Source organism: Misgurnus anguillicaudatus, chromosome 10, assembly GCF_027580225.2.
Source record: "Misgurnus anguillicaudatus chromosome 10, ASM2758022v2, whole genome shotgun sequence".
In the NCBI taxonomy this organism is placed as follows: Eukaryota; Metazoa; Chordata; class Actinopteri; order Cypriniformes; family Cobitidae; genus Misgurnus; species Misgurnus anguillicaudatus.
In genome coordinates this window covers 38,046,656-38,071,189 of record NC_073346.2, presented here as the reverse complement: position 1 = coordinate 38,071,189, position 24,534 = coordinate 38,046,656, and the positions used below count along the sequence as shown (strand labels likewise).

Sequence of the window (24,534 nt, the reverse complement as noted above, 5' to 3'; positions counted from 1 at the left end):
GGTTAGCATGGCATGTATCTCCAGGGACTCTGTCCGCCTGACCGCATGCGTCCGGTTTTCTCACCTCGTGTGTCTCTGTGCATCTGTATCCTCTGGCAGATGGGACGTCCACGCTGTGTCTATCTTCAGTGAGAGAGCTGCCGTCTCAGCTGCAGGATCTCTACCAGCGGGGCTTCATCCTGACAGCTGTGCATCCTTTCGTCCATTCGTGTGGTCCGGAGCACGCCAGCGTCCAGCGTCGACTCTATCGTGCTGTGCTCATCAAAGTCTCTGACAGGTTGGTCACAGAAAACATGATGACTGCTTTAAACTCCACAGGTGGTGCTGACATTTACTAAAGAGAGGTCATACCCTACTTTACTGTTGTATTATCACGTTATACTTGTGTAGACCTTTAAGGATGTGAGGACTTTTGCACCAAATTTCATGTGCATTATCAACCCTGACCCAAAGAATTAAACCAGCTGTTTTACTATACATATTACGACTATATATTACAATTTCTATTCAAGTACAAGAGGATGTGTTTGTGTAAAAATTGTAAAGAGAAATAAGGTAAAATCACTGTAACACTGACATTTAAAGGTGAAATTTCTCAATATTTTAATTTCAAATATTTGTATCTCGGCCAAATATTGTTATATTCTAACACGCCATACATCAATGGAAAGCATATTTATTCAGCTTTAATATGGTTTATGAATCTAAATGACTAATGACTTATGACTAGCCTGGCTAACACCAGACCAGTCTCTTAGAGAATGAGACATGAACCTCTTTCACACAGTAATTCTGGTAAATTACCATGAATTTACCAGAATTAATTTACCAGTAAATACAAAAATGTGCTGTTCACACACGCAGTGGCGTTCCGTTATTTTACAAGTAAGACATCATTCACACATCAGTATCAAAATACCGGTAAATTCGTTGAGAAAGCGGAAGTACCTGTAGCACGCGGCGAGCTCAGTGTTGTATTTGTAAACAATCCACGTCGTTCATATCCACGGTCCGTATTTTGTTGTTTTCATGTCTGTGGTAAACAGTCGCGAAGTTGCTCATGACCAAACAACATTGAATGAGACGACGTCAAACCGAAAATGCGTTTTTAACAACAGTACTGTTTGCACTTTAGGCTTCACAGAGGGCGTGCTAAGGACGTCTGCATTTCGGCGGTCAGCTCTTTTTAACAACTTTGGTGAAGAAATGTGGACGTAAACTTCAGGTGTGCTCAACTTTCAAGCAGCATGTGTGTGGAAACGTCAGTAAACAGTGCGGGGGTAAACGCGTCATCTGTATTAAAACGCTATGATTGGCCCGAAGCTGTCAGCGCGGTCTGACGTTGTCTGTTCTAAATGCCGGTAATCCTATAATTTTCGTTCACACACAGCGCTTACCGGTAAATTACTGGTAATCTTACAACCTGTCTTACTGGTAAATTGGGAGCACTGATTTACCGGAAAGGTTCTGTTCACACATGATCTGTTAACTGCAATTTACCAGTAAATTACCAGTAAAGACTGTATGTTTTCCACATGCACTGCAAAAAATGATTTTCTTAGATTTTTTTATGAAGTTTCTTGGTATTTTTGTCTTGTTTTCAGTGTGAATATTTAAACAGATTCTTAAATTAGGATGCTTTTTCTTGATGAGCAAATAAGGAAATAAGGCAAGTTTTTAGACCAAAAATATTAAATGTAAGAGATTTTGTGCATAAAACAAGCAAAACAATCTACCAATGGGGTAAGCATAAAATCTTGAACATTTTTCTTAAACACTAAATTCAAGAAAATTTCAAGAAAAAATTGCTTACCCCATTGGCAGATTTTTTTTTTTGCTTATTTTATGCACAAAATCACTTAAATTTGATATCTTTGGTCTAAAAAGTAGACTTATTTTCTTGGGTCATTTTGCTCATCAAGAAAAAGCATCTTAATTTAAGAATTTTTAGACATTTTTACTGAAAACAAGACAAAAATAGACAAAATAGCTCATAGCCAATAATTTAAGTTATACCAGATGATGTATGTACAGCGACATAAATTCAAGCGTCAACAACTATCAGTGTGTGTGCACACAGCTGAAAGCTATGCAACTAAACCGTTAACTGTATATTGATATTGAAAGCAACCCAACTTAGTGGCACTGTGACAACCACAGTACCAGCATAATGACAATATGATTTTAATAAATACCACTTACCATTTATATGTTAATTGTGCATTGTCGACGACGATGCCTAGCAGGTTGGTCCTATAAAACCCAGTGGCTATCATGTCTTGCCGTATCCAAACATCCTTCTTGGATATGAAATTGATTAACGCCAAAAGTTGCTCTTTTTTAAATAAAGTTGCGTTTGAAACTACTTAGAACACTATCTAAGGCTGCATTGAAAAGTAACTTTGCGGCCGTGTTGGATAAACAAAACTGCTTCGGTGTGCCACATAGACGTCGTCATCGTCTTGCTGCCCCCTCCCCGTTCTGTGATTGGTTCCCTATTTCAATGGCAAAATTGGTCCATAGTTTCCATGCTAGACTTGCAGCAAAAATAAATTTGCATGCAAGGCAGCATGGGGAAACCCAGGCTAACTTATGACTGGTATTGTGGTCCAATTATACTTATGTGAAACATTCTTTTGCTGTTCACAGTCAGTCAGGGACAATTTTTTCGAGCGGAAGGAAGGCTTTTCGTAATTTTACCTAATAAAAGATGAAAAATGTTGATTTAATATTTGTATTGTGTGGTAAAGGTCTTCACGGGTTCACTTAGTTCCGAAAAACCTGAGCGGGTTCGGGTCTAATGCTGCATTCACACCAGCAGTGGTAGAGGCGTCAATGTGAAGACACATTGGCGTGCGTCTGGAGGTCTCGTGGCGCGAATGAGGCGTTTAGCGCAGCGCGGTAGATGCAATTCCGCCTCATTCGCGTGTCTAGTTTGCATGAATGGCACGAATTGAGCATTGCCACGCCAAATGCGCAAGTTGAAAAATTGGAACTTTGGCGGGAAAACGTGCCGCGTTAACCAATCAAGAGCTTTCTCTAGTAGTGACGTGATTACAGGAAGCAAGCGGAGTCGCAGAAGCTTATGGAAGGCCCTCCCATCACACGAATTTCCGCGTGAATGTCTCGATGATTAGAATTTCACTTGCGGGTTTCACACGCGAATGAAGTGAGTAAACACAAAATGTTCAAGCGGCAAGCTAGACGCGGTAGACACGATTTTGACGCCTCAAACGCGGCTGGTGTGAACCCAGCTTTAAAGTATCACTTGTGTCTCGGACACGGGTCGGGTATAATATTAGCGGCTTCTATCCATATTTATTGATGATAACTTTACGTACCGATCATGATAATAAATTTAAGGCATATTTCCTTTAATTTCCTTCATATAATTTGGACAGTACATGACTGACGAACACTATTGCCTAATACTGACTAGGTAATTTATTAAAGCATGTCTAAAATGCCCCCATTTGAGTAAGAGCAAAAAAGCGCTGTTTTCATGTGTTTACCTTTCCGGTCATTTAAAATGAATGTGTTTTTGCCAAACGGACCTGAGAAGACCCGAACTATCTCGCATGTGTGCATCATCGAGTCCTTTGCCACTTGGTCGGGTCAGACTCTGGTCTAACAACGTGCTAACAGACAAAAGCTCTTGGGTAAAATTTACCAGTCAGTCCATGGGCGGGGCTTTGTTTGTGTGATGTCACATTAACAATAGAATCAAAACAGCATGTTTATGTAAGTATGGTGGCACAAAATAAAACATGGTGGATAAAACATAAGCGGATAAAAAATGAGAACTATGTGCCACTTGTGCCACCATACTTACTGGTGTATTTAAGTGCATGCATTAAATAAAGATAGGTATGTATTAATTCATCTAAGTTGAAGTAAGAACATATTGAAAAACTGGTGTTTTCCTTTAATAGGGATTAAGAGAAGAAGATGGTGGATTTTTGTATTAAAGGGTTGTTGTGTTCGCTTCCAACACACAGTTATGTCCAAACATCTTGTAAAAGTGGATTTTATCCGACAGATTTTTCCTGTTTAAAAAAAGTTTTAAAGTAGACCAGACATTACAGAGTCTGGCTGTGCAAATTTTGTACAGACGCTTTTCAGGCTCTCACACAAAGCGTGAATGACAGCTGAAGAGCAGTTCAATAATCCTTTAGCAAAACAGTGGAAGTCACTCAAAGTCACATCTATTTCCAGCCTAAAGCTCTGCTGGATCGCGGTCACACGGCTTCAGACTGGCCCTGGCTGCCGCGGTGGCGTAAAGGGCACCGAGCGGGAGAGAGCTAGCGGACACTGAGCTATCGTTCAACCGCAAACACACCACCGGCGACTGCCACTCACAAAATCTGCCTGTATCTGTGTGCCATGCTGTAGGCATGCGTCTGATCCCGCTGAACTCTCCGATGAGATTGAATCTCCCTGTAGGAAGGATGGAGGTTGTATAGAAACAATTTTAAGTTAATTCCCTCTTATATGCTTTTGTAATGAAATTGCTCTGAGAAACAATATAAGCAACATTACTATATAACCTGTCTAAAAATAAATATGGTGCATTACAGTTTATACGTTTGGATTCAACGATTTCACTTTGATTTTAATCTTTGGCATGGCCTTACTCAGTCAATATAAAAGATTTAGAGGTTATATTTTCACATTCTGTAGGATGATTTTATGACGAAAACAGTAAATCACAAAAAAAGGCTTTCACAGGCAGTGTTACATATTTTAAAGGGTGAAACATGACATTTTTTTCTCTACCAGCATCACCAAATAATATTGTTAATATAATGCTGTTACGTTGCTTATTTGCCATCAACATTTCATAGTGCCACAAGGACACAGTTTACACTTTTTGGGAAAATAGGTCTAACTTGCACTTGTCTCAGCCCAGTAATTTTGTGTTTAAAAGATGTCTAATAGTTGTCCAAACACATCCCAGATGTCTAGGTTAAAACAGGGCAAAATTTGGGCTGTCAGTGAAAATTAAATAGACGTCTTACCATAGCCAAAAATAAATAAAATAAATAAATAAATGAAACCAAACAGCTTGTAATCACTGTTGACTTTACTTACATGATGGGATATCAGACATTTCACAAGTTATTTAGGCAAAACCCAAATTCAAGTTTATTAACCTGAAATAACAGCTACACTGCAAAAAATGATTTCCAGGAAAAAAAATCTTTGTATTTTTGTCTTGTTTTCAGTAAAAATATCTAAAAATTCTAAAATTAAGATCCTTTTTCTTGATGAGCAAAACAACCCAAAAAAGTCTAGTTTTTGGACCACGGATATAAAATTTAAGTGATTTTGTGCATAAAACAAGCAAAAAAATTTGCCAATGGGGTGAGCAAAAAAATCTTGAACATTTTTCTTAAACACTAAATTCAAGCAAAATTCAAGAAATATTTGGATTTCGGACTTACAGCCTGCACTGCAAAAATTATTTTCAAGCATTTTTTTTTTGTATTTTTGTCTTGTTTTCAGTAAAAATATGTAAAAAGTCTTAAATTAAGATGTATTTTCTTGATGAGCAAAACAACCCAAGAAAATAAGTCTAGTTTTTAGACCAAAAATATCAAATTTAAGTGAGTTAAAATTTAAAAAAGTCTGCCAATGGGGTAAGCAAATTTTTCTTGAATTTAGTGTTTAAGAAAAATTTTCTAGTTTTTTTTCTCACCCCATTGGCAGATTTTTTTGCTTGTTTTATGCACAAAAAAAGATATTTTTGGTCTAAAAACTAGACTTATTTTCTTGGGTTTAAGAATTTTTAGATATTTTGACTGAAAACAAGACAAAAATACTAAGAAAATGTTTTCTTGAAAATCATTTTTTTGCAGTGTGTAAGTTAACTTAACTACTGTTAAGATTGCATTGTAAGCGAATCTTTCAAACATGGTAAGGAGCGTCACATTTCTGGCTGACGTCAGAGGTATTCAGGTCAATCACAACGTACAGATTAGCTGGAACACGGCGCTTTTCAAATCGATGTGTTTTGTACAAAATCTGTGCGTTTCAGGAAGAGTGGGATATCTGAAGCTATAAAAATGTACGGTATGTGGGAAATAACGTGTTTTAAACCACGCAAACACGTTGTATTATATCAAATGCATGAAATAACTTTTTCTGCAATGAAATAGGTGCCTTTAACCTGAAATTTAAAAGTACCATTAACCAATTTTAACCTTCAAATTAATTTATTCATAATGAGTAGTTAAATAATAATCCACAAAAATAGTTTAGGTGAAATGTGGTGTCCATCAACTAAACATGCGTTTGTCTGAGATTCAGCGCTTTAGAATTAGACAGTGATGCTAGACTCAACATTCCTGAAATGATTTGGTTTTAATGGATACATTAGGAATCCTGCAGCACATTCCTGGCAAATGAAGGTTTAATGCTGAACATTAATGCAGAAAATATTCCTCTCTATACTGCCGTTGATCTGTTAGCTGCTCTTTCACATAAGAAGGTTACTTTGCAGTGAGCTCAGAGCTATATGAGAGACACTTGGAGGTTGATCTAATAAGCTTTACTGTATTTCTAAAAGATTATACAGTTCAATGCATGTCAAGATGAACTGGCGTAAACACAACACTGGTGCTGGTGGTACAATGGTATATACAGTAGTGTGTATATATTTTAGTGCTGGGCAAAGATTAATCGCGATTAATCGCATACAAAATAAAAGTGATTTTTGCATAATATATAAGTGTGCCCTGTGTGTAATTATTATGTGTATATATATAAATACACACACATCCATGTATGTATTTAAAAAAGATTTACATGTGTTTATATATTTATTTATATTTTTATATATTTTATATTATATATTAACAATAAAAATGGAAATATAAATACAAATGTTCTGAAATGAATATATGTATGTGTGTGTGTTTAAATATAATAATTCCACACAGCACAGACACATAAATTAGGCAAAAATGCACTTTTATTTTGTAGGCGATTAATTGCAATTAATCTTTTATTTTGTATGCGATTAATTGCGATTAATCTTTGCCCAGCACTAACATTTTGATTTAACTCTGAAGATTTGAAATAGAGCACACAAGTCATACAAACTACATTTGTGACCCTGGACCACAAAACTAGTCATGAGTAGTATTGGTATATTTGTAGCAATAGCTAACAATACATTATATGGGTCAAAATTTACATTTTTTATGCCCAAAATCATTAGGGTATACGATTATGTTCTATGAATATATTTTCTGAATTTCCTACCATAAATATATAAAAATGTAGTAATATGTGTTGCTAAGGACTTCATTTGGAGAACTTTAAAGGCGTATTAACTCTTTCCCCGCCAGCGTTTTTTTTTTAAAGTTGCCAGCCAGCGCCCGCATTTTTCATGATTTTTAAAAAGTTTAATGCCTTCCAGAAAATGTTCTTTATAAATATATAAACATACAATATATCATATGAAATGAACAGACCCTCTGCTTTCAAAAAGTGTCATCCTACCTTTATTTGTTTTCATCACCTCTCAAATATGGGTAAGTTTCTTCAAAAACACCAAATTTTTAGCAAAAAGCTGAGATGATTGCACTTTTGTGAAGGAAAAATCATAAAAAAATGATTTTGATAGAGATCAGATTCAGAGCGATCCTCAAAACATATACGGACATACAGGCCCTGTCCCAAATGGCGCACTTCATTTAGACTTACGGTCTCATGGCCTTAAATTGCACATGCTCGCTTAGTCTACGAGTCCGTAGTAGGGTGTCCCATCTGTCATTTTAACACTCCAAAGTGTGCTCATCAGCGTCCCCTTAATGCGGTCTTCAGCGAAGTCCACACTGCAGCAGGCTTTGCACACTTTACCAATCCAGAAGTCCTAGCGAAAGCAATCAGACAAAAACTTTAAGAAAACTTTGGGAAACTTCAAGTCTGTTCCAAAATAGGACTCTGGTGCTCCCTTGTTGACTCGAGTCAAGGGTCCCTAAAGTCTGCACTACATGATGTCATCAAAGTGTGGACTCTGAAGAAGTCCATAAGTCCGGAGTGTGCCATTTGAGACAGGGCCACAGCTTTTTGCCCTAGGGCGATACTTCCGGGTTTCATAAGTTGTGAAAAGCACCACCTGGTGGATAATAGCGGCATTGCGGAAAGCCGGAAATACTCGTCATTGGCAGGGAAGCGTTTTCACGACGAGTTAACTCGTCAATGGCGGGGAAAGAGTTAATTATTGTGTACCCTCACATTTTAGATTTTCAAATAGTTGTTTTTTGACCAAATATGGTCCTATCCTAACAAACTATACATCAATAGAAAGCTTTTTTATTTAGCTTTGTATGATATAAAAAAATTCTGTTTAAAAAACTTGACCCTTATGACTGGTTTTGTGATCCAGGGCTACATTTATATATTTTTTGTCCTTTTGAAGCTTGACAGATGTGGTAGTCCTTCAGACTTTTACCTTTTAAAGTAAAAGCAAGCGAATTAATATTAACTTTCATTTTGAGATGAAGGAAGAGCAAGATTTTGTACCCCAAAATGAAAATAATCTCATATTTTACCTAGCCCCAATCCCATTCAAGGTGTATATGACTTTCTTCTTTCACCTGAACACCGAGTTATATTCAGTAATGTCCTTGTTCTTTTTCGCTTTATAATGGCATTGGATAGTGCCCTATTTTTAAAGCTCACAAAAGCACATCCATCCATCAAAAAAACTAATCAAAAACTTGAACAAACTGTGCAAGAAGTAGACCTGATATAAGGATGAAGAGAAAGTGTTGTTAGGTCATGAGCAAATCATGAAGAAACCAGATCAGAGTGAGACTCTGTCACATGTATGTGAATGAGCGTGTTGGGAGGATCATGCTGCCAACCTTTCATAACTGCTGAAAAACTGCCTCGCTTTATCTCTGGCGTCTGTCACCGTGGAGACAGTTGCTCACATCAGCAGCCGCCCTGGGGGATAAACCTGCAAAAAAGAAAGAGGAGAGATATCAAACAGGGCACAGTTCGGCTCCCCCGCCAATCCTACGAATCAGAGAGGAACGAGGAAAAGTGCAGATGAAAGACATCCTTCATGTAGCCATTCTTCAATGTCGGAAAACAAACAGACCCAAACAAATCCAGGTGAGAAAACGAGAGATCAAAAGAGATCAAGAGGAGAAATGAAACAAAAGAGGAGATAAAGAACCTGCTGGGAAATCATTTTCTACTTCTGATGGTCCAAACTGAACCTCCTCCTATAGATCTTGACCTGATTTTAAAGTTGATGGACCAGTTTGGTTAGAAGATGCTCAGGAGATTTAAGAAATACTTCAGGAGGAACAAAAACAGAAACAAACAAAACTGCTGACCTGTTACAACTTATAAGGTTGGCCTTGAAACTCTGTAAATATTTGTTTTTCAAAAGCTGAAGTCTGCAAATTTGTTAAAAATGGCATTACTGGCATTTCCTATAAAAGTTTTTACTGGATGGATGTGTGGATACGGATCATGGGTGCACGACGTGCGCTTTGCATGTGCCACATCCACATTCAGCTCTTGTGCGTGTATTATGGTCAAAACAAATGTTTTGTAGAGATTTAATGCGTTTGTACCAGCTATTATAGCAATCCCTAACTGCACAAATGATGCCGGTCTTCCTGGATTTCATAATAAAAAAGCCAGTCAAAACAGCACACTCGTGTCACTCGCAATACGATTACCATTAGCTTTAGTGGCTCACCGTACAGATCGATCTCACGGAAAGTTAGTCACAAATTTTTTATTAATTTCTTTGTGTCCACGGCACGATATTCAGCTTTTTTTGTGCCTTGAGTGCGAATGTATTTTTCATGTCACTCGCACAAATTTCTATAAATAGTTTTTCGTGTTCGTGGCACGACTTTCTTTTTCGTTTTATTTCATGTGTTGTTTTTTCATAGTTTTTTCAAATTTTTTTACCATTGTACCATTGTCGCTCGGGGTTGAGGTTAGAATAAATTTCTGTTACATTTTTAGACATCCTAACCCAAACCCCAACTCTAACCCCAACTCCAGGCGAGAATAGTTTTAAAAGCGGAAGAAAAACATATAGAAACCAATACATGAAAGTACATCCTAACCCAAACCCCAAATCTAACCCCAAGCGACAATGATTTAAAAATAGACAATACATAAAATTACACGAAAAAGAAAGTCGTGCCACGGACATATCTAACTATTTATAGAAATTTGTGCGAGTGACACGAAAAAGACATTCATGCTCAAGGCAGGAAAAAACTGAATTTCGTGCCATGGACACCAATAAATTAATCAAATTTTTTGTGACGACTTTCTGTGAGATCATGTTGCACCATAAGTTTTACACAAAGAATAAGGTGGATATCTAAAAGTAACAATACTGTCTAGCAATAGCATTCCTGAATAAAATTTAATAGTAAATGTTTCCCAAACACTCCCTCTATTTGTCATCGGTCAAACGAACTTGTAGTCCCACCCAAGACGTATGTCATTTGTTAAACCAGTGTTGCCATGTCAAGACAATGATTTTTAAATAAACCAAGCAATGTCTTGACAAAACCGCAGTGTTCACTTTTTTGGGACAATCAGTGATGATAAATTTGATATGCATATATTTTTTAATTGCATTAATAATATAACATTCCAGCAACATGCTGACAAATTCAGCTTTAATGCCGAATGCAGGTTGTATTTTTCAAGCTAGACAGGAGAACTCGGTTGTGTTCAGAGGTGAGTGAAGAATCGGATAGAGCAGCATGTAATAATCATGCAGGGTCTCTGGGTTCAGTTCCAGCCCTCCCACCTCGGGATTAAACCGTCTAAAGCTGCAGTGCACAGGGCAGTACTGGAGGACGGAGATGACCGCTGCTACAATTCACCCCTACAATTCAATACGGTTCATATAAGAGCTCTACCTGACCCCTGGTCCGTGCAGATGTGAACAGCAGAGCCGTGAAGGAGTCCCGCACGTGTAGGGATTAGCACTGGCAAGCAGGGCTCGTTCTAAAGCAATTTGCCAAGAATTACTCACAGGCTGGCAGTGAACGGGCGAATCTCCCAGAAGAGCCGACTCCCTTTATAATTCCAAATGTCAACTGTCAACCCCCCCATGTTCAATTTTAGTTACAGTTCCACTTCGGCGACGAGGGTGGCTGATTTATGCATCATTTTTTGGTAATTGCAAAGCACCTTGCAGGGGTACCGGTACGGACCAAAAGCCATTAGGAGCGATATGCTTCAATAACATTATTCATGGCTCGGTAAATAAGCTGACATCGAGAAAGATGTGATGTATTATTAATGCAGTGATTAAGGGTAGGGCAACGCAGTTTTGATGGATCTGATGAAGGTTGTTGTCATGGCAATGCCACCATAGACGGGGCACGCAGGCAGCTGGCCTCAGGACCCGGAAATATTATCTGACAGTATTAATGAAGTCGGCACTGCTGTAGGCAAGAAAAAATGTGAAAACACATATAGACAAATATCATCTGCATCCAAACACATCTAAAGAATTGAGATGTGACCACCCAAAAAATAGTCACACAATTTCCATAAGCTATGATATTTGAGCAATAAAGCTGCTGGGTTAAACTGATATCAAACACAGTTGTGGTGATAGTGCATGATATCTTTCATTTGTTACATGCATATGTTGCTCATCAGATTTGTTTATCTTCATCTTAAACCCCGAACACAAGCCCGTTGCATGAACGCTATGAGGAAAATGTGTTAAAGCAGCAGATGGCCGTGTGTTGGTGGAAAGTGTGAAGTCGTGTGTGTGACAGAGGTGAGTCAGCGTCCTGCTGCGCTGTGACTTTATGGCTGGATCCAACTCTGGGTTGTTGGGTTTAATCTCCGTCACACACACAAACAGAAAAGGGAGGAGACGTTGGGGCTGTACTGGGATCAGTTGGAGGAGATGTGCAGACCACCCTCACAGCGACGCTTGTGGTTTTCCTCTGCAGCTTTTGAAAGCTGATTATTCAAGCTTATAAAACCGATAGCTTCATCCCTACGTTCTGATTGGACGAGGACGCTCAAAGCCGTTACAAAACTCAGATAAATGCTGCGGCTGCACATTTTGCATTACTGCAACTTGCTTATTTACTTGGCAACTGTAAAAAGTATGCGGTTTTGCTTATGAACTACACTTCATGGCAGAAAAATGGTTTATTCTGATTAATATAATTAGAAAAATATGATTATATACATAACAGTGCGCATCTGTCTATATAAATGTAAACATCAAGTGCATTACTTTTGCTGGAGAAAATTTGTATAATAAATAATAAATGTTTTAAAATAGCTTTCTTTAACATAATTACTGCTTGCCATTGGTCATAGTTAGTTAAACAGATACAGTGTTGCTGTACTGTAGGTCTGTTATAGACATCAGGGTGCGCAGGGTACCCTGAGGAGTACCCTTTCAAAAAGTACACCTGCATATTAGTACCCTCAGAGATACATACTGGTACCAAAGAGTGCATATTAGTACCCAAACTGTACATATTAGTACCTCAAAGGTACATATTTATAATGCATACATAGCTGTTCCTAAATGGTACATTTTTAAAGGTTTGGACCATTTTTGACTATGTTTTCTGACAGTGTACAATACCTTAGCCACATGTCTCCTGACACATGCAAGAGTCTTGAATTCACTGCAAAAATGGCTTTCTTAATATTTCTGTCTTGTTTTGAGTACAAATATCTGAAGATTCTTACATTAAAATGCATTTTCTTAATGAGCAAAATGACCTAAGAAATCAAGTCTAGTTATTAGACAAAAAACATACAATTTAAGTGAATTTGTGCTTAAAACAGGCAACAAAATATGCCAACTGCAAAAAATTACTTTCTTACTTAGTATTTTTGTCTTGTTTTCCAGTAAAAATATCTAAAAATTCTTAAATTAAGATGTATTTTCTTGATGAGCAAAATGACCTAGGAAAATAAGTCTAGTTTTTAGACAAAAAATAAACAATTTAAGTGAATGTGCTTAAAACAAGCAAAAATGGAATAAGAATTTTTTTCTTGAATTAAGTGTTTATGAAAAAGTAAACTTATTTCAAGAAAAATTTTCAAGCAAAAATTAAATAAAGTTTCGTTTCTCGTGCGCACGTGAAAATATTGCGTGCTCACATGAAACTATCATGTGCGCATGTGAAACTACACTGCAAAAAATTATTTTCAAGAAAAAAAATCTTAGTATTTTTGTCTTGTTTTCAGTAAAAATATCTAAAAATTATTAATTTAAGATGCTTTTTCTTGATGAGCAAAACGGCCCAAGAAAATACGTCTAGTTTTTAGACCAAAAATATCAAATTTAAGTGATTTTGTGCATAAAACAACAAAAAAATCTGCAAATGGGGTAAGCAGAAAATTCTTGAACATTTTTCACTAAATGCAAGAAAAATTCAAGAAAAATTTGCTTCAAGAAAAAGCATATTAATTTAAGAATTTTTAGATATTTTTACTGAAAACAAGACAAAAATACAAAGAAATTTTTTCTTGGAATTCATTTTTTGGAGTGTATCACGTTTAGTTTCGCGTGCTCACGTGAAATTTTTACTGAAAACAAGACAAAAATACAAATAAATTTTTTCTTGGAAATCATTTTTTGGAGTGTATCACGTTTAGTTTCGCGTGCTCACGTGAAACTAAACTTTAAAAAAAATCAGCACATGAAACTAAACTTTAGATTTTTTTACTCCAATATCACCTTAGGGACTCAATACTAATTTACTTTTACTTTAATTTTTTGTCTAAAAACTAGACTTATTTTTCTAGGTCATTTTGCTCATCAAGAAAATACATCTATCTTAATTTAAGAATTTTTTGATATTTTTACTGAAAACAAGACAAAAAAGAAAAAAGTGTAAGAAAAAAATCTTAAACCTTTTCTTAAACACTTAATTTAAGAAAAATGTTCTTAGACCATTGTCGGATTTTTTTTTTTTTTTTTTTTTTTGCTTGTTTAAAGCACAAATTCACTTAAATTGTATATTTTTTGTCTAAAAACTAGATTTTTTTAGGTCATTTTGCTCATCAAAGAAAATACATCTTGATTTAAGAATTTTTTGATATTTGTACTGAAAACAAGACAAAAATACCAAGCAAGAAAGTCATTTTTTTGCAGTGTGGGTCACTTCCCAATCCTGTTTTTCTCTTCCTCTCACTTTCCTGTGTGGCTCTGGCATCCTAAAATAAAGGCATAAAAAGATGTTTTTTACCTGGTAATAAAAAAGTTGAATTTGCATATTAGGCTGCTTGAAGAAAGCAATTTAATATTTACAGAAGTACACAGAGCACCTTCAACATTCCCCAGAGAGATGACAAAAAGCAGTAGTAGTAGTAGTCGTAGTATTAAAGTTTCTCACTTATTGAATTATATGTTTTCTTAATGTTCATTTCAAGTCACTGCTGAAGCGAAATGTTCCCATTAATACGTTTCATGCACAGATGTTCTCTGTCTAATCGTATAATCCGATGGCTAAAATGAAGTCATTTGTGTTTATTGATGATGTATCGTTTCTCTGCACCTGCTTAAGAGTCTCTCCTGTATATTAAAACACAATCTTTTCTTATCTTTTCAGTTGGGAGACGAATCCAGACTTTGAGCCTTTCCATCTAAAACTGGAGGAGTGCATGTCTGCAGAGCAGATCCCCACCTCAGAACACATTCAGGGCTATGTGAAAAAAGTAAGAAAAGCTGTTGTACAAGCAAAAATTTATATAAAAACTTTTGGTAACTATTTTTGTTACGAAGCTGTCGAAACCATGGGGTATTTCCATTATATATCTGCCTCTTCACACGTACATCACAAACCTGCCGAGGTTCTCCAGTGCACATCCTGCCGTGATTAATCGCAATGAGCTGTCACGACTATGAACCCCCCGCACGCATCAAACTCGGAAATTATTCAGTGCCCTCTCACCGACGGAGGAACCCGGCGAGAGAAATGGCTTCTTATCTACGCAATTTCATTTGCATCATTGTTGCAAATATAATGACAGGACTCCCGGAGTCCGCGTTCAATATGCATTAAACAATGCGTCAGGAAAGGCCGAGCCTGTTCCCGGTTTAATTTGAGAGGAAATAACCCGCGCACCTCGCGGAAACTGATTCCCGTGGTGTGGGCGAAGGCCTCAGATGAAGATAGCGGCGGCGGGCCTGAGGCTGCCCTTTATTAAAGCACCATAATGGAAAATAGCATCATTAGCATTCCTTGACAGTTAACGATTCAATTCGGTTTGATGAGAATTCAAATATTGGCTTCCGACGCGAACTGACAATAAATTGTTAGATGCTCGGCTGATTTGGGATGCGAGGGGCGGTCAATGGTGGCCTTCTGCCATTGTAATCAGCGCTTGCTAATTTCAAATAGCTGATGGCGTGGAAGAGAGTTGGGTTTTACAATGTTTTGTTCGGCACGTGTTTTATTGTTAAGGGTAATGTGCCATTTCAGTCGGTTTGAATGTTATACACTTGAAGCAAATAAAACTTTCTTATCTCGTTCAAATGCCCAAACCTCTTGGCAGGATGACAAGTTTACCTCAGCAATTCTGTAACAGCAGAAAAGATGTTCAAGATGTTATCGGTTGACCCTGGTGAACAGATCAGCATACTCATCTTAAAATAAAGCAAAAGATCCATTAAAATCTTAGCACAAATGACCTCACATATAATATTTACATATGTAAAGAAGCATACAGCACAAAAGCAGTGGAGTCATACTGTCTATTTGTCTCCTCACAGCAGATCCAGGATGCCGCAGATCAGGGCATCATGTTTGCAGGCTTCATCCAGGAGCCAGCTGGCCTACGCCCACACGTGCTACGGCACGGAGAACCAGAGGAACCCTCCCTCTCCCTGCACTCCAGCCCTAGCTCGTTGCACGGCTCTGGGCTGACACCCAGCCCGAGCCCCCTGGAGGAGCCGGAGCTGGGAGACGAGCCCGGAGCGGAGAATCAATCGAACGAGGCTCAGATAGACGACGTTAGATCTTCTGCGGGAGAAGATGGAGATGATCTCTCCAATGAGACATCAGGCATGAAATCTGGATCTGGTGAAACACAGCCGACAGATAAACTCACGCACAACAACAACGACACGGCCAAAATCACAGACGCATCAGAGAGACCCAGCAGATTGCTCCTGGCTAAAAGAGGTAGGTTGATCATTTGTATCATTTGATGTGATTCAACCACACTATATGCTTTGAAAATAAAGGTGATATGATATTTAGGGGGAAATTTAATATACTGGGTTATTTTCAAACCAGCATTGGGTCAAAAATGGAAAAACCCAACCTATGATGGGTTGCTTTAACCCATTGTTGTGTCAAATATAAACAATTTCTGGGTTAATTTGACCCAACGGCTGGATTTGTCCTTTTTTGACCCAGCGTTGGGTTGAAAATAACCCGGCATTGTGTGGGTGATTCAAAATAAGACTTATAAGGTGTTGTGAAACATTTTGATAAAAAAAGTAAATGCTTTCAAAATAATAAGCATACAAACATTTCTTCAGGTACTATTTTGCACATGATTTCAAATGACATCATACAAACCAATTTTGTTGTTTTTTCCACATTTAAGGGAAAAATTGTCATTACCGCAACGTGTCCATGACTGGATTTGGGTTCTTTGACATGGAAATATTTGGAATTTAAGAAATTTAAAAAATAAAAAGCTTCAGTGCATGTTATACTATAAAAATTTACAGTAAAGAAACATGTGTTATTTGGTGATCATTGGTAAATGAAGAGACAATAATAAAGGATATAAATGTGTCCAAGACCAATTTTCTCATCCTCCGCAACAATTTTCAATCATCGTTTAAGCCCTCAAGGAACTAACATTTAAAAAAATTGTTGGAAGGGACATAATTGACTGTGACCTAGACAACTTTTTAGTTCTCATTACCGAAACATGAGTTTGTAAATGCATATATTTAATGTAATATCATGTTGCGGTAATGATACTTTTTGATAATGATAATCTAAAAAATGTAAATAATTATATAGGAAATATTTTTTAAATCCTCTAAAAATAATGTTTATAGTAAGTTCAGACCTTAATCTTATAAGTGCAAAAAATGGCTTCAAGGGCTTTTTAAAAATTCTGATGCTGGACACCTTCTAAATCTGGATTTTGTGAGAATCACCCGTGTATTCAGTGTGTATATACATTAACACAATACATATTTGCTTTGAAATCCCTGCTGAAAAAACAGCATAGACCAGCATCAATCCCATGCTGGTTTGGTGCTGGTTTAGCTGGTGGTCACCAAAACATATGCTGGTCTTGCTGGTATGCTGTTTTTTCAGCAGGGTTGGCTTTGGTTGTCTAGTAGATTTAAGATGTTTACTAAATAACTAAATGAAGACAATGAAAAATATTTATTACTTTCATTTATATGCACCAATATCCATACTATAATAAAAGCAATACTTCTCTTTTAATATGAAAAATGTCACGTGGGGACGCTATGAATGCAAACAAATTACATTTATAAACGAAAACAGTTTTTAATTGATTCATTTAGACGGATAGAAATGCTATTTGACATGCAAGTCCCGAAAGATCACGAAGCAAATCTAATAACTTAAAAATCATCATCATATTCACAATGTTGCTTAATTATATTGCCAGCAACGTATCTTGAATATTAAATACATCACCCAGCCCTAACCTTTCCTCTTTTTAAAATGATGACATTTAAAAATTCACTAAATCATTTGTCCTCTGGGTGACACGCGGTGTCACAGCATCTCATCGCCTTGTGTTTGTCTTTCGCGTCTAAAGAAAAGCATTGTCACAGGTTCATACAAAGCTTTGACGTATGGAAATGGGCACACTTGGCATTAGCAAAAACGCACGCAGCGGGTGCTAGATTAGGCTTTGTTTCCTCTTTTTTCCCTCTGCCAGTATCCAGATGGTCCAACTCATTCTCAATATTAGCTTGGGAGGCATTTTTTACTAAAACTGTGGCATTGTGCACCGCGTTCACAGCACCATCCCAGTGTTGCATGCTGGGAATCCTGTGCCGCCAACCCAAATCTCCATCTGGAAGGGGCAGCGACATCGTCAGCAGTGAAATTTCAAAACTGCTGCCTGTACCGGCGGCCCGTCGCAGCAGTTTTTCCAATTCAGCCACAAAATGACGTCTGTCAGGGGTCATACAGCGCTGCGTCTTCAGAGTTATTACCGCTCTGATAAATACAGTCATTCCCTCCTCGAATCACTCGATTCTCCCGGTGAACATCTATAAAACGTAATGGTGATGGTCAGCGGCGTAAAACACTCGGAGCTCAGATGTGGTGCAGGTTATTACTTCACCCGCTGTAGCTGTTAGGAGGCTGTGTTAAACTTACATTCAGAAAGGAAAAGTAGTGTGTATTTGATGTACACTGGTAAAAACAGCAAAAGGGGCTAAAAGGGTTCTTTGCAAGAATGCCATAGAAGAACCATTTTTGGTTGCCCCCAAAAAATCTTTTAGCCAATGGTTTCCTAATAATCTATTTCTTAACTTTGTATCTCAAATAAAAGTACAAAAGTTGTCACTGGGATGATATGTTTCAATAATTTCATAATGTGTACACTTTTAGTACAGAACACTGCAAAAAATGATTTTCTTAATTAGTATTTTTGTCTTGTTTTCAGTAAAAATATCTAAAAATCCTTAAATTCTTAAAAAGATACTAAGTCTCGTTTTTAGACAAAACATATCAAATTTAAGTGATTTTGTGCTTAAAACAAGCAAAAAAATCTGCCATTGGGGTATGCAAAAAATTTAAACATTAAATTCAAGAAAAATTCAAGAAAATTTGCTTATCCTATTGGCAGATTTTTTTGCTTGTTTGATGCACAAAATCACTTAAATTTTATATTTTGGTCTAAAATCTAGACTTATTTTCTTGGGTCATTTTGCTCATCAAGAAAAAGCATCTTATTTTAAGAATTTGTAGATATTTTTACTGAAAACAAGCCAAAAATACTAAGAACAATTTTCTTGAAAATCATTTTTTGCAGTGCATTGGCAGATTTTTTTCTTAGGTCATTTGCTCTTCAGGAAAATACATCTTGATTAAGATTTTTTAGATATTTCTACTGAAAACAAGACAAAAATACTAAGAAAGAAAGTCATTTTTTGCAGTGATACCACACTGCAAAAAAAATATTTTCAAGAAAAAAAATCTTAGTATTTTTGTCTTGTTTTCAGTAAAAATATCAAAAAATTCTTAAATTTAGATGCTTTTTCTTGATGAGCAAAACGACCCAAGAAAATAAGTCTAGTTTTTAGACCAAAAGTATCAAATTTAAGTGATTTTGTGCATGAAACAAGCAAAAAAATCTGCCAATGGAGTAAGCAAAAAATCTAAAAAAAATTCTAGAAAAATTTGCTTACCCCATTGGCAGATTTTTTATTTTATTTTTTTGCTTGTTTTATGCACAAAATTACTTACATTTGATATTTTTGGTCTAAAAACTAGACGTATTTTCTTGGGTCGTTTTGCTCATCAAGAAAAAGCATCTTAATTTAAGAATTTTTAAATATTTTTTACAGAAAACAAGATAAAAATACTAAGAAAATATTTTCTTGAAAATCATTTTTTGCATTGCAATGTGTGTCTTTGAGGTACCAATATGCACCTTTTAGGTACAAAAGTGTACTTTTTGAAAAGATATCACCCCAGTGACAACATTTGTACCTTACCTTTTGCCTCACAAAAAACCTTTAAGGAACCTTTCTCTAGGAACCATTGTTGCTATATGCAACAAAATAAAAACTATTTTAAATATTCTGCATGAATCTCATGGTAAATAGTTAGCAAACATTCAGGGAAATATTATGCTCATGATTTTTGCAAAAAAAAATCCTATTTTAGACATTTTTTTTATTTTTGCATTGTGACTTTTCATGGGGCTACTGGTTGTACTAATGTATGATATAAAAAAATTCTCTGTAGAGAATAAAGGGAATTTAAAAATAAAATATTAGATTAAACACCTGGATGCATATTCATTAAAATAATATCCATACAAAAGATATTAATGGTGCTTAAAATGTTCTTGGTGCAAAGCTAATTAGTTAATTATGTGCATTGATTATAATTAGCATTTAATTTTGTTCAAGTTCATTTATTAAGTGAGTCAAAGTTTTCTTTGTGCTAGTGTATTTTAAAGACCTTTTTTTAATTGCTAAGCCTTGCACACAGCATCGCTCATTCATCAGTGTGAGTCGGAATACTGAATATTTAATACTGTGATATGTACAAAAATGAATGTGAAAGGTTAATTAAGTAATTTCTTAAACAGTAGCGACACCAAACACACTCTTAAAAATAAAGGTGCTTAAAGTGTTCCTCACAGAAGAACCATTTTTGGTTTCTCAAAGAAACGTTCAGTCAAAGAACCATTACTTTCATATCATTACTTTTCATAATTTCAATTTCACTACAAAAAAAACTTTTTTGAACCAGAAAGGGTTCTACAGATGTTAAAGGTTCTTTATGGAACCATTCAGCCCAAAATGGTTCTTCTATGACATCATTAAGCACCTTGGCGATGTTGGCAGTGTGTGAACACAACCACTCTACGAAGAAAAAAATCCACCATTGTTTTTTTAATCCCCATTAAACCAAAGCAGTCTCATTAGATATGCCATTTTGATTCTCCTATCAATGTGAGGTCACAATGATAAACCCCACCCACTTACAGTCTTGCATTAGCATAGTTTCCACCCTCAGCGAGTTGTACCCTGTCCATTAGATAGAGCTGTAGCTCATTTGCATTTAAAGGGACAGACATTAAAACACAGCGTTTTTGCTCCCACCCAAATAGGGGCATTTTGTACATTCTATAATAAATAATCTGTGGGGTATTTTGACCTGAAACTTCACAGACACATTCTGGGCACACCTGGGTGATTCTCTTAAAATCCAGATTTAAAAGGTGTCCAGCATCAGAATTTTTAAAAAGCTCTTGAAGACAATTTTTTTGCACATATAAGACTATGGTCTGAACTTACTATAACCATTATTTATAGAGGATTTAAAAAATATTTCCTATAGAATTATTTACATTTATTAGATTATCATTAGAAAAAATGATCATTACCGCAACATAAAAATTACATTAAATATATGCATTTACAAACTCATGTTTCGGTAATGAGAACTAAAAAGTTGTCTAGGTACTATGACAAACAAAATTTGAACTTTTATCTTTAGAGAAAAAATAAGAACTGCTTACCTGGTAGCCATCTTGAGTGTCACAGTCAATTATGTCCCTTCCAACTATTTTTGTTATTTGTTTTTCCTTGAGGGCTTAAACAATGATAGAAAATTGGTCTTGGACACATTTATATTCCTTATTATTGTCTCTACGTTTACTAATGATCACCAAATAGCACATGTTTCTTTACTGTAAATGTTTATAATATAACATGCACTAAAGCTTTTTATTTTTTGGATCTTTTTTATTATAAATATTTCCATGTCAAAGAACCCAAATCCAGTCATGGACACGTTGCGGTAATGAACATTTTCCCCTGAAATGTGGAAAAAACAACAAAATTGGTTTGTATGATGTCATTTAAAATCATGTACAAAATAGTACATGAAGAGATGTTTGTAACTGTATGCTTCTTATTTTGATAGCATTTACTTTTATTATCAAAATGTTTCATGACACCTCATAAGTCTAATTTCGCAAGAATCACCCACCTGAGACTTATATTATTGTAATGATCTTATTATATTATCGTGTAAAAAGGCCATAACAGGTGCCCTTTAAGAGTGTAGAGGGCCGGATAACTTCAGTCCTCAATCAATAGTATCGGTTTAAGTTGGAAAGATTAAACCGATGGCAGATTGGGGGGCCAAACTGCAAAAATTACAGTTTAATGATCATGACTGTGAAACTCTACATAATACATCAAATCATTCAACTTCAAAAGTCCAAGAAAACCTTTTTGTGTGACCTTTGTACAAGAAAGGAATTTTGGAAAGTAAAATGATTTTGTGCAATATAAAGGAAGGTACAGTAGTACAAAGAAGTCAAAGAAAGGACACAAGTAAAAGATTTCCACAGCTCTCATCAGATCTACTTAACATGCAGGCCTGAATCTTTGGGGATGTTTGGTTTCATGTGATGCAATTCACATGCAAACAGATACAGACTCATCATGTTCTGTTGCTGTTGTAACCTCAGATAAACAGTGTTTGACCTGTCATACGGGTTAGTAATGATGACAGTAAACCTGGTGGGGGGTTACACCTGTGCTGGTTTGCTACTCATGACAAAACATTTAGAAGTCACTGAACATCACGGACACATCTGTCATATGATGCCCACCTGTGGAAAAGAGCATCCCAGTGTCGCATATAAATTAGATAAGGTACTCATCAACCGTTAAAACAGCACGTTCTATATAGTATGAATATGGGTATAACCGCCATTTGACGTACATCGTCATAACACAAAGCCATTAACCTGGAGGATGTTAAACAAGCCCAATTTAACCACAAAGAACAACTCTTTTCCTTATGCATTAGAGTTAAATAGAGCCGCGTTACCGTTTTCCGTCATTTTTGAAAAATGGCGACGCCTCTTCTTCGTTTTCGGCATTGGGTGACTCCTCTCCTGGGGGCTCATGGGATAGTAAAGTGTCCATCGATTCCACACTTAAAAATCTTGCTAGAAGTATAAGGTCATACAGGTCCTTTTTGCCTACTGTTTTTCGAATAATATGAACTTGGACATACTACTTGCTAGAGGTCTTCTCGGATCCAAAGAAATGTACCTGACCCGATCACTTTTTACCCAAACCCGACATGCATAATATTTTTTTTTTAAAGAAAGACCTGATTTGAGACACAACCGAAAAAAATTATCCCCAAGTCCAAACCAGTGGCTTTTTTACCTGAATGTAAACGGCACGGATGTGTGCAGTCTGCATCCCCGCACGCACCAGTAAGACAATAAAAAACCCTGGTGGCCTTGCAACCAATTTTGGCCGCTGTTCCATTTTGTTCATTAGTATTTGACGACGACACCACTAACCGCTAAAATGTGCATTCAAAATTTATTCACAGGTCTGTCAAAAAAAAAATGAACCTACCCCAGCCACACAATGTCACAAGGGCTCTTGGAAAAGGACTCGATGCACACATCCAAGTTAGTTTGGGTCTTCTCGGGTCTATTCTGTAAAAACACATTTATTTTAAATAATTCGATACCCGATGGCTCTAATCTTATCCGAGGCACATGTGAAACTTTCAGACCTGAACCCGCTCGGGTCCCTGGTCGGACCTCGAGTTTTCGGATCTAAGTGGACTCGGGGAGACCTCTACTATTCGCCTCACCTACTGATTTTCACCTACTATATAGTTAGGAAGTAGGTGATTTTGGAAACAGCACATCTCTGCTGTGGGTCTTTAAATCTGCATGAATTAAAGCTCCCATAACACAAGCTGTTTTTGCATATCTGATGTTATCTGGTAGCCTGGGTGCCAGCCGATCTTAGCCCCGCCCACCACGATTTGAAATACGGGGAAGATCGGTCTGGGGATTCACCGTTGACGAGCTACTATGCGAATACCAAAACCGGCCGACGAATCAAATTGTGAGGGCGGGCTTTATACGATGATGGACAGATGATCAACAGTAACGTATCAACCACGTCACCAAAGAGCGAGTGTGTTCAATCTGTTTACAATGAAATGGCTGCCGCTGGTGAATTTAGATGTGTGGATTCTGACATTGAGTCTGTTCTAAAAGATATCGACAGAGCATTGATTTAAAAAGAGGAACAGAGAAACGCGAAGGCATTTGTTTATGTTTTCGCCGTCCTTCCTATGGAGGACAAAGTTAAAGAAGCAACTGAAATGGGTATCATGGCGATGCAACTCGGCATGCACGACGAGATGGATATAATTAGCGGTCGTTGCCAGCTTATTTTCGGAAGCCTGGAATCGTGACTGCTGAATAAGTGGAGGGACATGCTAGGCTCCGATATTTTTCAAGCCAACGTAATGGGTAGCTATCGTCGTGGATGAAGTTCAAATGGTAAGAGATAGTCTTACTGTATGACTTAGTAAATACATAATGTTGTGATATAAATGAAATGTTGTAAACATAGTAGGTGTTGATGTACCTTCGCTAACTCAGACTTAGTATAATTACAATGATTTTAGTATCATTGCAGCGAAATTCAGTCAGGCTGCTAAAGACGCCATTTCAACATCACACACTCCGTTGCTCTGATTGGTCGTATGTCTATCCAATTGAGTGCAGAGGCATTTTTCGGTTGAGACACGCCTCATAATTTTAGCTCAATGGAGCGGTATCAGACTCAAATTCTGACTAGAATTGAGTATGACAACGTCAGGCTAGTTATCTGGAGTACCTATAGAGGAGTAGTACATCCTTTATATCTCAAAAGAGTCTTTAGTTTAATCAGATTTATAAAGACAGATCAGCTTTACTATTTATTTATTCTTTCCAATAACATACAAA

At 36.7% G+C, this 24,534-nt stretch overlaps 1 protein-coding gene across 3 annotated transcripts in view; it reads left to right on the top strand.

Annotated features, from left to right (window-relative positions):
- Positions 1–24,534, top strand: part of rftn1b (raftlin, lipid raft linker 1b) — a 132,713-nt gene that overhangs the window by 58,742 nt on the left and 49,437 nt on the right. For all 3 annotated transcript variants that reach the window (XR_008645870.2, XM_055211365.2, XM_055211364.2), the window contains exons 3-5: positions 100–277; positions 14,604–14,709; positions 15,767–16,178. Coding sequence is in view for 2 of the 3 variants with exons in the window: in XM_055211365.2 (XP_055067340.2) it covers positions 100–277; positions 14,604–14,709; positions 15,767–16,178 (696 nt within the window). In the remaining variant the exon portion in view is untranslated. The remainder of the gene's footprint in view (positions 1–99; positions 278–14,603; positions 14,710–15,766; positions 16,179–24,534) is intronic.